Source organism: Chelmon rostratus, chromosome 4 (genome assembly GCF_017976325.1).
Source record: "Chelmon rostratus isolate fCheRos1 chromosome 4, fCheRos1.pri, whole genome shotgun sequence".
Lineage (NCBI taxonomy): Eukaryota > Metazoa > Chordata > Actinopteri > Chaetodontiformes > Chaetodontidae > Chelmon > Chelmon rostratus.
In genome coordinates, this window is record NC_055661.1 from 20,857,965 (window position 1) to 20,873,716 (window position 15,752).

Genomic DNA, 15,752 nt, shown 5'->3' on the forward strand with positions numbered 1-15,752 from the left:
ATCGGGGTGGTTTTTGTGGAAGTTCTCCCTCACGTCTTCCACTCTCGTTTCTCCCCCCACCTCCCTCCATCCTGCCGGTGAGGAAGGGAAATTAATGAAAAGCCCTGCACGCTCCATGCCAGTTGTTAAACATTTCCCTTGATTAGAGCACTGGCAGAAGACTCGGCCTATCTGCACGGCCCATGCTCACAGTTTGGCGGCGCTTTCGACAATGGCCTTCTGAACATGTGTGCGCGAGATAAAGACAGAGAGGCAGATGCAGGGGAGGATTTTTAACCCTGCATCGGTGATGTTGATGCTGATTAGAAGCACACATCCAAAGGATAATCACGGTTTTATTACAACTTGGGTCTAATTTTCATAGTTTGGCCCATCATTTCCAGTGGGTATGATAGTGCGTACTAATTGCTGAAATCTGTAGCATCACTACAATCAAGTCTGGCAAGAGCGTGTTTCAAGACAAGACAGTGACTCTAAACCAATTGTTCCTAAACTGGGAGACCCCTCAAGGTTAATCTGAGGGTTCACAGGATATTTAACAGGTTGAGAAGGAAATTTCTACTACACAAAATCAGCTATCTATTACTTTGTCTTGTAAACTATTACAGAGCTTTTCCTCCTCGTGCTTTTTAACCGTTGACAGCTCATTGATCATGTACATCCAATTTGTGACAAGGGGGCTGGAGTGTGCACCGCTCGGCAAGCCAAAAAGGTTGGGAACCAATGATCCAAAAAAATTTATTCAAAGGTAAAACTGAAAATAGTTAGTTATTAGTTGTAATAACGTAAAGTAATATTAGTGGTTAATAATCCCTCTCCCTGATCAAAACTGAGCACTGACAACTAAAGCAAGAAGAGAGGTAGAACTGAGGCTGATATGGGACTGGAGGTCACATGGGATCTCGATGGACATGGCAGATCCGAAAACTGCTCAGTGAAAGCTAGAACTGAAAAATAAAGTCAGCCTCTCTCCTCAGTTTGGCATTAAGGATAACAACAAGGATAATTAACACAACCAAAAATATCAACCTAACAGAGAAAAACCACTGGTGATGCCACAGTGAGCTCGCCTACATCAGAGAACATTTCTGTTGGTGGGACATTCACGCAAGCAGTGATTGGGCAGCTGTGTGGAGGTGAGAAAGGAAGCAGGAAGGTCTCTCTCTAGCACTCTTTTTTTAATTGGTTGCTCAACTATTTTTGGCAATTTCAAGACAATGAATGCTTTCTAGGAGAGAATGATGACCAAAACTAGCAATATAACACCCATGTTGTAATAAACCAAAATTATTCTTATAAAAAAAATCACCTAATGGGTGTTTTTGGTCACTGTTTGGAGGTGTTACATATTTTAAACGCTAACGAGTTAATTTGGAACTATTTGAGGCTTCCTGCAGTTCGATAAGTTCCTTAATCAAAAGCCAGGCAAGGGAACTTTTATGCAGTTTGTGAGCTGGAATGCATGTATTAGAAACACAGCACATCAAAACAGAACAAAGAGACTTCACAGCATCCCGGTGGACCTGCCGATGCCACGAGCACACACTTCTGAGCTTGATAGGTTACGACTGTGTCAGCGTACAGCCACTGATCTGAGGGGCTTTCATCTCCGGAATCCACCATTTCTCTGCATGTTAATGTGTTTATGCACGCAGTGACGGCGGGGATGCACGTGGCAAAGCATGTGCGCCGTAGTGTGAATATGTGCGCATAGATGTACGACTATGTGTGTGTGTTATTAAGCGACTGCGTGCACCGCCTGCACTCATGGCTCAGTGATTTTGCTCATTATCCTCCTCTTCTTTTCCTCTGTTGAAAGACTGCAGGCACTATTTTATGTCTTGTTTTTAGCACGTCCTCCTTCTTCCTGCTGTCTTACTCCTTTTTTACCATGCCCGTTACTTTTCTTCGAGCAGATACACTATATATCTCACCATCTACTACTGAATCTCTCCGTCTCTTTTACACACACAGACACACAGTACACCTCATGTTGTGAGCTGCGAAGCAACACCAATGTGTATACAAGATGGAGAGAAACTGAGAAAGAATTAAAGCGCTTTAAAAAGAAGCAGGATCTCTGCAGAGCTCCCTACTCGGACTAAACCTTGCTTGCTCGTAAACTGTGTTTACTCTCAGAATGACTGTAAAACCATTTACAGTCCCTCCTTCCTGACAGCGTTTACACAGCACGGCTAAGGAAAGCTGCTGGAGAGTTCGGCACGACTCCCTGGTTCAAGAAGGCAGAAAAACAATATATATATGCTTCAAAAAAAAAAAGAAAACCCAACCTCAGCTCCTGAGGGCCAGTCAGACGTGCCTGTCTTGCACCGACTAATCAATATGTTAAAACATTTATGCGCACCAGCCATGTGTTTGCAATTAAAATTCCATAAAATCTCCACTGAAAAAACTGCTGTTAATAGATTCAGGTCTTCAGCTGGGTCTATTAGTGAGGGCGGATCAGGCTTTTGGCTGGCTCAGAGTCAAGGTTTGCGATGATGACTGCATAATTACATACCTGCACAACTCTCCTGCTGCCTATACGTTCCTCTCTTGCACCTCCAGTATCTTAATTTTTAACGCTCGCCCTCTTTCTTCATCTTAGTTTCTTTCTCACCTTTTCGTGCCTGTAAAAAAATCTCTGCTTGGGGTAAATGAGGTAAGTCTAGAGTTGCTTTGGGGCAGCTCTGCCTGGTAAAATCATCTAAGGGGGTCTGACTCCCTCCTACTGCTGTATAATCAAAAGCTACAAGACTTTTTTTTTTGTTTCCCATAAATGTTTTTTGTTAGCCTTTGCACACACGTTGCTGTCAGGAATGTTCCTCATTGAATTTGTGGATTCAATTATATCAGGAGACCTTGTTTTGCGAATCTGGTCAACCTTTAGCGAGAAGCAGCTTAACAAGGGCGAGTCTGTTAGCAATTTCAGCTGCATCCAATCCAAACAAAGCAACTGGGCTGTGGCGGACACTGTGGTGAAATAAATTGTTTTCCAGAGACTTTTGCGTGCATGAGAGTGCGTGTGTGTATACGTACATGTGTGGGCTTCTCAGTAGGATGTAGTCTTTATTATTTTCCTCTATATCCTATAACTTACGGGTTACGAGTTGGCTGCACTTTCGTTTCGTAATTGATATTCTCATTTTAGGTGCAAAGCCAAAAGCATACTTTGGAGAGCAATAATAAATATTCACAAACATGTCACCGGCAATAAATTGGAGAGCAGGTCCGCGTAGCATTAGCCTAACTATCTTCCCAGAGGGATCATATCTCTCATTCCCAAATCATGAACCAGGCAATTTCTACTTAATCTTTCTCACATGCAACATCCATATATCACATCAGCGTACAGGGCTATACGATACGCCCACCAGCTGAAAACACATGCCAGTTTGTTTTTATGCTCACTTCCCTGGTGTTGAGGTGTTGGACTTATTCCTGATACAAATTTCTGAAGGGTTAACAGAATGATTAAACCATCAGGCCTCATGTCGGGGCAGCCCGCCATCTGGGTGGCTGATTGAAACTACTCTCACCCCATTCGTTCAGCCACCCGCCTGCTCTGTTAATTTACAGGCCGTCTTTAATGAAATGTCTCCGCTGCGACTTGGGCCAAGGCCCCGCAGGTGGACGTGCCGCCAGGACACCTCCTGAGCTGAACGATCGCTCAGAATCACAGCTCCTGTCAGTTGACCTGGACTAAAGAGAGTTTAAGGGGATCAATACTGAGATGCTGCAACAAACCCACAGGCGACAGAGATAGGAAGAGTCTGATGGACAGACTGACAAATAAAGTGACAGAGAACAAAAGAGAAGGGAGGAAGTGTTGAAGACAAACACAAATGAAGTGAAAGAGAATGGGATTGAGACAGAGAGAGTGAGGGAGTGTGGAAAAAAGCGCAGTTGTGTTATTGATGTGTCGCAGAAAGGAGGAAAAGTGTTGTTTGATGCAGGGAGTTAGGGGGAACTCGCTGTGGTCGATTTCTGTCTGAATGATAGACACAAAAACAATCCCCAGTGGTGTGAGTGGAGAGTGGTTACAGTACTCTGGATGTCACCCTGCAGGACTCTCTGCTGAGGCATTACACAGCGCCTCCAGGTCCTGCACGCACTTTATTGGACAACTATTACTCAGCACTGACCACAGACCTGCCTGAGGCAGCACTCTGTGTGTGTGTGTGTTAAGTTCAGCCAAATTCCTTACATGCAACAGTCTGGTGTTCAGTTTTACAGATAGTGAGAAGAGCGGGTGGCTTCAGGACCGATCACACACTGTTGTGCCAGTTCCATTTTCCATCTTTTTAACGTTCACACACACACACACACACACACACACACACACACACACACACACACACACACACACACACGCATGCCATCATATCCACCCTGTCTTTTTAAGGATGGCATCTGGATCCAACGAGACAATATATTAAATATAATATTACATCATGAACAAACATGCACAAAAGCTTGTCATACCAGTGCGCACACTTTTGGCATTTACTTAATTATAAATTGTGCATTCAAAATTTGAATTCACAATTAAAAGAACTGAAGTTAAAGTTCAGCAAAAACTTTCTAATAACCACACAACTCTCGAAGTTTTGCCCTCGTAACTGAAATACTCTGTAACTGACATGATATACGTAGCCATTACAGAAGGACAACAAACAGTGTGTTCTTTTTGAATCCAGGAGTCTGGCTGTATTTATTTAGTTGATTTAAAAACGTTTTTTAATTACTCGGAGGGACTCTGTTGCATAATGAGCACCTCATTTGCATTTGCGCGGCATCTCCCTGTTTTTCCTCTGTCATTTTGTACTACCTGAAGCATTTTCTGAGCTGTCAAGGGCACTCGAGGGCCATGTCTAGTGTGCAGCGATCAGTGGCCTCTTGCGGCATGAAACAACAACTTCTGAAAGTGTGGGGACGTAAAAGGGTGGATATTGGTTTCGACTCTTCAAAGTTTGGTGTATTTTTTCGGTAAAAATCAGTAAAAAAAAACAAACAAAAACAAAACAGAAACGATGAGTAACTGTGGGCTATGTGTGTACAACCCTCACAACCCAAAATCTCACTTCAACCAGCCATTGAAAGATAGCAACCCTTGTGCACACACACAAACACATCTATCAGTGAGGACCCGTGGCTTGCTGAGGGGTCAGTAGGCCCCCTGTGTTTTTCAAGGCTCTCTCTGAGGCTCCTGCTGCTGGGAAGGAGATGTGAGCAGCAGAGGGAGGACTCAGAGGAGGAAGTCAGATGAAAGAGCCCAAGCCCTTCAGGAGTCCTCGCACCTCGCCAAGCTTTCCAGAGGCTGAGGCTGCTATTCTTATCTTCTTAGAGCTTGCTAAAAAAGAAAAAAAAAAAAACCCATATCTACACTGAAAACTGCACACCCACTATACAGTATTCCACTTGCCTTATTCCGCTGCTATGCCAAGGTATACACACACACACCCACGCGCACACACGTCAATTGTTATAAGGCACGTTGGTCCTCATATTTCATCAGCCCAGCCTCAGTATTCACAGAGGGGATCAGCTCTGTTCTTCAAGCCACTCAGAGGCTCCGCAGGGTGGTAGAGATGTGTGAGTTAGAGCACAGTCTGGCATCTGGGGATGCACAGCTACACACCACACTTCCTCTATCTCTACTTGTCTATTCTACCGCTCTCTCTCTCTCTTTGCCCTTGGTGTCTGACTTGCGGGAGTGACAGCAGAGGGAGTTAGGAGAGGAGGGAGGACGACTGTGGCGTCAAGGTTACAGAGCCCTCGCTCCGTCTGAAAGAGGAGACCGCATCAAACAAAAAATGAACTACTGTGGCGAATGCTTCCCCCCTCTCCTCTCTTTCTGTCTCGTTTCCTGTCTGCCTCTCTGCTGGGGTTCAAGCTACAGGGCAACACATTCATCATGAGCAGACTTAAGACCCTGCGCTTTAACTAGCTGCCATGTAAATACAAAGAACTGTGTCGGCTTTATGGGTTCCCCCTCCTAAGCCTCAACTCAGGCCCCATTCCAAACCGCAGCAATTAGAGTGGAATCAGATGAGACCACGGTCGTAAATTTGGCAACAAATCTTCTTTCCTGCACAAAGCTCCTCACAACATCACAACCAGGAGGAGAAAGACAGAGTCGGTCCTGGCTCTGCAGTGATCGTCATCCACTCTTAACATGACGCCACAACAAGGAATCTCCAATCTGCCTTTGCCTCATTGATGTTTCAGTGGACCTCAATTACTGAGTGATTGCATCCCGCTGTTCCACCAGTCAAAACACTGCCTTTCTGCTGGAAATATTTTCACAGCGCCATAATTGCTTCCATCTGTAGCTACACTGTGGCAACACTAGCTGTGTCATTACGGCTGAGTGAGTTCACAGCAAAACGGGTGGCGGGCGCGTGAGTGTGAATGTTCGCGTGCGTCGGTGTGGGTTCAGATGCGCGCTCTCGTAGGAACTCTGCGACTCTGCTTTTATCGACATGGCGGAAGCACAGACTTCAGCAGCTAGAGGAAAGAGATGAAGCGGGATGCGTCTCCTGTAGCAACGGCACCACACACACCTCCGCACACCGCCTCCTGCTCCTATTTGATGGCTGGTTTAACTGAGTTGACTTTAGCTGATGAGCTGTCTGTGCAAACACAATTTGACTCATTCCCCCAAAAGGCCTGCAAAATAAAACGAGGGTGTGTTATGTCGTTGCTTTTTGGAGATTCAGGCGCTTGGCACGTCTGAGGGCACTGCAGGGTCCCGGCAAAATTTGGACGCAAGAATCTCTTTCCTTTTGAGTTAAGAGATCCTCATGGGAAAGCACAAGAGAGACGTTGGAGGTCTGACAGAACATTTAGCCCTCATTTATGCTGTAACTGATCTGCCTGTCAGCAAGGGTCACGACCTGGAAAAACTGAAGCCAACCAATCGACACGTCCTGATTACCTGCCCTAAGTGGATCTGACATCCTATTCGGTCTGTCAACGCCTGAACCAAATCTGACTCATTACACTGTTTACAGACATGGTTTATATACCTGTCACATGTCCAAACACATGCGCACACACACACACACACACAAAACCCCACAGCAGTTCAAAGCTATTTAGGTGATTTCTGTCAGTTGGGTGTGTTCTGCTCAAACATCATTAAAACTAAATCCAGAAATCCAGCATAAATCCAGCTGCAGTTTGTCACGGTGGCTGAGTTGTCCACTGTGAAGAGCCTGCTAATTTAGAGTGCGCGCAACTGTTCACACAGAGACACTAATGTTCGGACTCTGGACACAAGTGGGTGTGACCAACTATTTTTCTTGCAATTTTAGACACCAGGGGCGCAATCGCAGTAATGACACAACACAACGAAAGCTGAAAAGGGGGCTGGAGCAGAAAGAGTTAATCAATTAAATTAAATAAATTATTGAAATGCTTAATTAGTTGGAGGAATACAATATCAGCAGGTGGGTTTATAGCAAGAACCTCAAATATGTTTCTGCAGCTTTCTTAATATGATTCCAAGGACAGGTTATGTCCCTTTTTAAAAAATAAGGCTGGTGTTACTTTATGTTGTTGTTGTTATCAATCATTTCCTTAAAGAATCAAGAATAATATTATCCTCCTATCAAGTATTTTCTGTGTAGCCACTGCCTGATATCGCTCATGCTTCTGTGCTGTGCGACACCTTTGCTGTCCAAAAACTATGAAAAGAAAGTTTTGTCGCATTTTACCGGGTGACACACGTTTTTTCTTTGTTGCAGTCACTGCAGTTTGACAAGCTGACAGGAAGAAAGTCTTCTTTTGGAGATTTTGAGTAAAGAGCAAAATGTGCAAAGATGCACACAAACAGCCTTTAGACTCATGAGGATCATTCTGTGTTTGAGTCTGTGTTTGTAATAGCTTATTAGCCTGAGAAGCTTGTGTATCCATTTTGTTAGATACCAGTGTCAGAAAAAGTGAATAATTGATGAATGTACCCACACTGTTTAACCTGGGTATAAATATAGGCATTACATTGTTTAAACTACAGACTGCAGATGAAGATTTATATGATAAACATATTATTCCAGCTGCTGTGCAATGGCTACAGGTGTTTAATCAAGTGCAGAGGGAAAGATCTTTAGAGCTCATACTAAAAGCATAAAAAATGCATAGAGAATGGTCTTTTGATGTGTGTTGTGTGAAAAATGTATATCAAGAGGCAAAATTCAAAATGCATGAACGATATGACACTAAAGCCTTGAACGTTACTGTTTGTAGTTGTCTTTGCAGTAAAATGTGTTCTCAGCAGGTGGAAATACAGCTTCTTGACAGAAAAGCTGCATCACTTCACCTCCCTCGGTGCAAGTGTGTTTGTTTGGACCCACAAAATTACCGCACAGTGAAGTTAGCTTGCTTGGTGCCTGAGAGAAAGTAGAGTCCATAGGCTAATAGACCTACAGGAAACACAAACACACACTCTTGTGCATGCCCACATAATTGAATGCAGTTATTCCTCTGACCTCATCTCTTTCATCAAAGTGTCCCTCCCACAACACATCGTCTCAATTAAGACGTCGTGTTTCAAAACTCCGCTTTGATCAGAGTGGGCTTAGAGGACCGGCATGTCTCTACATACTAATACTTGGTCTGTGTTTGTTTCTGACTTTGGCTACTTTTGGGGACAGATTTCTGACTAAAGACCAGTTAATTGGGGACAGCTTGTCCAATTAGGGACAAAAACCTCATCCCCTATTGGAAAACAGTTGATTTTTGGGGCAGTGGTTAAGGTTAGGGTTAGGACAAGTCTCCAGCAAATGGATGTGAATCTAGTTAGTGTCCCCAAAAGTGGCCAAATTCAATGTGTGTGTGTGTGTGTACACAGGTATTACTCATGTTGTGGGGACATAAATCTGCTTACACACTTATGGGGACTCACCTTCCTTATTGGGACAAAATGCCCAGTATGATAAATTGTTAGGCTTAGGTTAAAGGAAGAGTAATGTTTAGGGTTAGTCAACTTGGCTATGATTATAGTTAGTGCAAGTTCAGGAAATGAAATAAATCTGTATAATGTCTCCAGAAGTTATGGAAACACACTGTGTGTGGGTTTGTGGTGTGATCTTTGTTTGTTAATAAATGCAGAGACAGGTGTGCATAGCAACAAGGCAGTGCCCTTAGCTAAACTCAATATCCTCATATAGTTGAACATAAACTGATCTTCCACTCTGGTCTTCTGTGATTGCAGAAAAAGACATTTTTTTAGAGCGAGTGTGAGGAACATTATGCTAATTTCCTCAACTTTTATGACAAATTAATAAAAAGTAAATGATGCAAAATAAAGGTAGTAGTGTGAGAAGGGCAGCAGCTCTGTGATATACGAAAAGAGAAGATTAAGAGGGCGTGAGGCAGGTGGTGTACATCACCTCGACAGAGTTACAGCTTGGCCACAAGCCCACTGAGGGGGCCACTGACAGCGGCGTGACACAGGAGACGCTAGTGGCACTCTCAGTCCATTTGTCACACCAGCCCGGCGTAGCACCCACGAAAATAGCCGCTCCTCTCCTTTCCCTGCACCTCCCTCCATTCTCCAAGCTTTCATCCACCCTCGCCCACGTCTTTTCTCCGTTTCCTATGTGATTACCCCCGTCACCTCGCCTTTCTTTCTCCTCCTCCGACCTCTCACTTTCGGTCCTTTCTTCATATCACCCCGCTCCTTTCCTTTTCACCCTTATGACTCCACACTTCTGATCCCCTGAACCATTTCACCCTTTCTATCCTCAAAGTTTGCCTTCTTCCTATGATCTCTCAATCTGTTTTTGCTCTGCTCTCCACTCCTGGATCTGCAGCCCCCCCCCCCCCCCCCCCTTACTCTTCTCAGCCCCAGTCCTTTCCCCTTGCAGAATCACCCTTGATATCTATTCGACTGCCATCAGCCTGAGGAGAGATGAAAATCGATTCTCCCTCCAGCAACTGCTTCTCTCTGGCTAAGGAGAAAGGGGAGGCAGTTAGCTGGGCTCTAAGTAAGGCCGTCCATCCATCTCCCTTTGAGGTCTGAATACAAGGCTGCTCTGAAATCAGTGTAGCACTGACTGTGACTGGAGAGAGATGAAGCATGAGGGAGAGGAGAGGCAAAGGAGCAAAGACTATGGCACAATAAATGACTTGTTCTTTTTCAGACAAGCTGCAAAGCCAGAACTAGCATAATTTCCCCTTAAAAAGAGAGCCAATTCATCCAAATTACGAACAACTCCTTTCTCACTTCAAAGTGCATCCAGCAGTATCTAGCCATGCAGACTGTTTCGTTTTTTTTTGGTCAGGTTTTCAGATGTATGTCTCTGAGATTTCTACCACCGCTGACACAGCTGAGGTAATTGCAATTTTGCTTCTAGCACTTTACAGCACTGAAAAATAATTTAGAGAAAAAGTGACTGCAAAATAAATAAAAAAGAGGCTCAGATGCAAAACAGGTAAAAACATTTCAGTTGTAGGACCATTGTCAACTTGCCAGAAATGATGCCCCCATTTCTTTAGAAAACGTTTCACTGGAACTACTTTGTACTCAAAAAATATTCCCTCAAAACCAGAGTAAATAAAACAAAATGCTATTGTGGCTGGATACCACGAGACGTATGTGTATTTTGTGAATTTAATGAAATGTAGGCCACTGATTCTCAAGCTTTTTGTTTGTGATCCCATTAAGCAAAGAAAAAATAATCTATTTGCAACTCCTCCTCTATGAGCTGTCAGAAGCTCTGCCTGTAAACCTTTCCACCTTGTAGTTCATGAGAAAAAAGACAAGAAAAAATATTAATTAATGTAGAAAACAATGTTTTTTTTCTTGCCTGTGTTATTAATAATCTTGTGACCCCTTGAATTTATCCTGTGACCCACTGAGCCGCCCTGACCTGCAGCTTGGAAACCACAGATCACCTGTCACTTCATACCTAACCATAATCACGCTTTAAAAAGCAGCTCTTTATGCTTATTGACTGCTGAAGGTGTTCATGTGAATTTTGATCACGACTGGAGCCCCGAGAGGGAAAATTTTGTTTGACGTGCGGCTGCAGAAAGACACTCCTCCTCGAGAGGAGAAGTACGCAAGGGGAGAGTGAAAATGAGATTGCTGAATTTCCCCAAAGAGAGACAGATAGGCCAGACCATATCTCACCTCCCATCTGCGGGGTCAAGACACAGACAGGTGGAATGAGTCCAATATAGAGGTATGAAATATTCAGCAACCAAAAGCCTTCTGTCTATTCCAACAATCCAAGTCTCTGAAGAGGTTGTGTTGGTGCGAGCATATGTGTGTGATTGTAGGTACACAGATGAATTGTATACGTCCTGTGTAGGTGAAGAATACGGCGCACAAAGGGAAGCACAGAGGAAGCTTGCAGACATATATAGAGAGAGTGTGCAGGCAGTTTTCAAAGTCTTAACGGTGTCAGTGACAGTTTGTCATAACAAGCTCATTGAAGCTGCGCCTCTCTGTCTTCCTCTGACTGAATATTGTGTTTGCAGATGGCTGAAAGAATCTTTGTCTTACAGGAGGACAAAGAAAGATGGACCCAGCGTTAACTAGGAACAGGAATTACTTCAGAAAGCATCTGTATCAGAGACAATGAATGTGTCACATAAAAAATGTAAAAAAAGGAGATATGATGAAAAGACAGGCCGCGGCACCAAGTTCATCACAACACCTGAGACAAAGTGCTGTCTAAGTGTTGGTGGCAGCCGTCAGACAGATGCTGCCTCGCGTTGCTGCCGCGCCAACCCGGCAGCTCTCGCTCATCTAGCGACAACAGAGCTCACCTCTGTCAACAGAGTTCGGCTGGGGCATATTTCATGACGGGATCAGACGCAGGAGCAAACATGCCTCAGAGCTCAGATATTCCTCAAAGGCAGAGAAAGAGAGCAGAACAGCACCTCTCTATCTGACGACGGCCCGAGAGGAGCCGCCGTCAGGGCACGGCACACTTTTATCCCTGTGTAACTGCTACCATTTGATGTGCACAAATCTGAAAAGTGATATTCTGCCTCATATCTGTGGGCAGTTTAAAGGAGCGCTCCGTGGATTTTACATGTCTAAGTCGATGCAGCTGTCATGGCAAAAAACTGCACAGCTTGTAAAACAGTTCTGTCTCCTGTTGCTCTGGAAGGAGCTTTGTCAAGTCTGAAGAAAGACACTGTCAGGTTGCATTATGGGAAATGTAGAATACAGCGTTTTGGAGCTTGGCCCACAGAAGAGATGACTGATTGTGTATCTCTTGTGTTTTTCAGATGGTTAAATATGACAAGGCAAACACCAAAAACCAAAGCTGCATATTTATTGTGAAAGTACTACTGAAAAGACTGAAAATGGTGTTTTTTGGCGATATATTTGAGATATTTCTAAAAAAACTAGGACTATTGGTGGTCAAATCAGAGCTGGTATACTGCCTCTTCATAAAGAAATGGGTCATTATGCTGCTTTGGGAGAAGAAAATTGAATTTGTCCAGTGTGATCTTGGGGGAATACAAAATGAGAATCAATTAGTTTTCTTCACATCCTTTGTATTGGAATCTTTTGTTTAGTGACATAAAAGATACAAATGAGCTGACGGATGTGAATGACTTACAATGATCCGAAATAGTTGCTGGAATATAAGACATTCAGACTGGGTAGTTATTTAGCGAAGTTATGGGTGGTCACAAAACCTTATATCAGTAAGGATCGGGATGATTTGTGGCCAAAACAGCTGGAATCTCTTTCCTGTTGTTATAATACCATGAGGGAAGGGCTACGACACAGCATGACACACATTTATGTATTTGGCAGGCGCTCTCGAACAAAGCAACATACATGGAAAGTGATTAGGGAAAAGTGTTGTGATGACTTACAGCGGGACGTGAATGGAAAAGCGTTCTACACCTTCAGTATTGTGACTTCACACTCTGCGACCCTGAGACCTCGAGGTCAAGATGTAACATGTGTAAGAAGAATTTGAGACGAGAGCTTGTAAAACACTATTAGCACAGCAAGAATAATTATGTTCATCTCTCACCCACTGGTGTAATACAGAAGTGGGGTAATGATCATAGAAGCCGCACTTTTAATTACAAGCTTCCTGCACAACACTGTGCATTTGCAGAGGTGGAGTTCCCTTGTGGAGAAGACATTTCTCATCGATTTTTCATAGACTTTATGTTATTTTACAAAAACTAACCTGTAGGAATCTGAAGCAGGTTACATGATCTGTTTTGAATATAGTGAACCCTTTGGAAGATCACAGGTTTGTCTTTAGGGGCAGGACCAAAATAAGGTCCCCCACATGTTCTATAAGCAGCTACACATGGGCTCAGTTGAGACAAATAACTAGCTTAACTTCACCATGCATAGTGTGAGCACCAGCCATCAGTTACAGAGGCCATCCCCTGTGGTTTGGCGGTCAGAGGACCTGAAGTGAGAGAGCAGCATCAAACAGAGCGCCCATCTGAAACAGGATTAAAGTTGTACGCGAGTTCAGATTATGCAATATTTATCTGTTCTTTTCTCAGGGAGCACGGCACATGAACTCAGGGAACTTTCAGAAGCACAGGATTAATTTGCACGCATTGGAATTAGCGCTCAGATCAAAGAGAGGGGGTGTCATGGGAGTATCCAAAACCTCTGTGTATCTAGAATAGAGATTTCACTTTGCTGTGTACCACTTCTATTTTCATAATGATATGGAGAGGGGAGGAAAAAAAAACGGAAACATCAAGGGGAATTCAAGCTGGAGTTGAATATAATTAACCACATGTATATGCAACAAAAACCTACCAGACCGAAGCAAAGATAGCATACAAGTAAGGACAGAGTAAACAGCGAGGAGAACAAAGTTAGCTAAAGCATACACGAGGATTTTCTTGCCAGCTCGGAGACAAAATGAGACTAGCAGACCGTCTTGGTGTTGGATCTCCGCGGTTACTCCTGGGAAAAGTGAGAAACTACAGAGCACGGAGGTGAACTGGGACTTGTCTCTGTGTTTATTTGTGGATTTCCTCTGTATAAGCTGAAACTACCAAGCTCCTCCTCCATCTTACAGTATTGTTGTTTACCCTGAAGGTGCACACATTATATAAGGACCCGGGCCAAGACGAGAGCGCTATTAGCTTTAACACTTGTGGGCAAACGCACACAGACTGAGAATCGCTCCTCTTACCGTCACAGTCGCCCAAGTGGGCCACGTTTCCCTGTTCAACATCTTGCTCGAACGGCAGTCTGCGGAGGAGAAGAGACACGGTCATTAATCAGGAGACACAGAGGCACAGCAACTCAGCCACTGACACACAGCACAGATCCACTCTGATAGAGGAAAACTATCTCAATGTTACAGCAGAGGACAACTTACACCAGAGCACGCATCTCGACAAACTCCATAAAACACTTTGATTGTAGGATCCTTTGTTTTTATTTTGAGAAAGAAAGAATAAAACAAATAAAATAGCAAAATAACTCAAGAGGCCCTTGAGCTGCCTAATATCTTGCAATAATAACCATTATAATTTAGAGATAACCACTTTTGCCTGCAGGGTCATTAATTAAGCTAATTAATGCACCGAACTGCAAATACTTCTAGGTCAGCATTCTTGTCTTCTTAGATGTTTGTGGTGTAAATACAAGCTCCATGTCTTCGAGTATTAAGAAGTTTGAGCAGTTTCAAGAAAATCTGTTTTATTCATGATTATGGACCTTAAGGCAGGTTCTTTAAAAATACTTTATATCATAGGCTCACCATCAGTTTTATGAAAAAAAACGATTATACCTAAAAAGTTAGTAACTTGTCAAGCAAATGCTCAACAAAGACTTCTCTCATATTCAGTCATTCCTGAGAAATGACGACATATCTTATTCCTAAAACTCTATTCCTGCGCTTTAAATCTCATTTCCCATTCAGGTGACAGGGGAGCATGGAAAACTCAAAGGACAATAACATATGATGAGGTGAGGAGAGGAAATGAGAACAGCACACGGGCCAGGTGCTCACAAAGAAAAACACAACTGCTCTTAATTATGGCTCCTATCAGGGAAAACTGAAGTTGCATAGAACAGGCTTTGTGAGTGTGTGTGTGTGTGTTTGTGTGTGAGAGAGAGAGAGCACACAAATGTATAAGGCTTAGTTGAGTACAGAGCACATTTACTATGAGGACATGTGAGCGGAAGTGCCTGTGATTTGACTAAAACAAGCCTGTGCAACAACTCATCTCATTTAAACTTGCAAAAAAGATCTCTGTTAAGGAGAAATTAAATATGGACACATTAATACTGATTAAACCCACACAAGGTTCTCACTGTGATTTTGATGTTGATTATTTGATGTGGGGGAAACTGTAGACACACACACTAACTAACTAACTTACTAACATAATTGTAATTTTGTGCCTTAGAAGCTATTCATGCTGGCAAAGCATACGTTCCACCCTCACATCTTTAGACCAAAGAGTCTTTTAAAGGAATATTTTTACATTTTCATATTTGATGTTCTTGCTGAGAGTTCAATGAGAACATCAATACCTTATCTCTTCTCTCTATGTGGTAAATATGCTACAGCCAAGAGATGGTTGGCTAAGTTTAGCATACACTCTGTCAACAGCTAACCTGGCGCTGCCCAGATTGAAAAATCTGCCGACCAGCACCTCTAAAAGGTCACTAAATAACACGTTACATTGTCAGCTGTCTCATTCACACAAAAAAAGTATTGAGTGCTGTGAACGAGGCTGGGAACAAAAATGTAGAACTATTCCTTTACAAAAAAAAAAAA

General features: G+C 43.3%; 1 protein-coding gene across 1 annotated transcript in view; it reads right to left on the reverse strand.

The window, feature by feature from the left end:
• sema6bb (sema domain, transmembrane domain (TM), and cytoplasmic domain, (semaphorin) 6Bb) overlaps positions 1 to 15,752 on the reverse strand; it is a 61,774-nt gene that overhangs the window by 6,913 nt on the left and 39,109 nt on the right. The window contains exon 15 of the mRNA XM_041935364.1: positions 14,154 to 14,212. Coding sequence (XP_041791298.1) covers positions 14,154 to 14,212 — 59 coding nt within the window. The remainder of the gene's footprint in view (positions 1 to 14,153; positions 14,213 to 15,752) is intronic.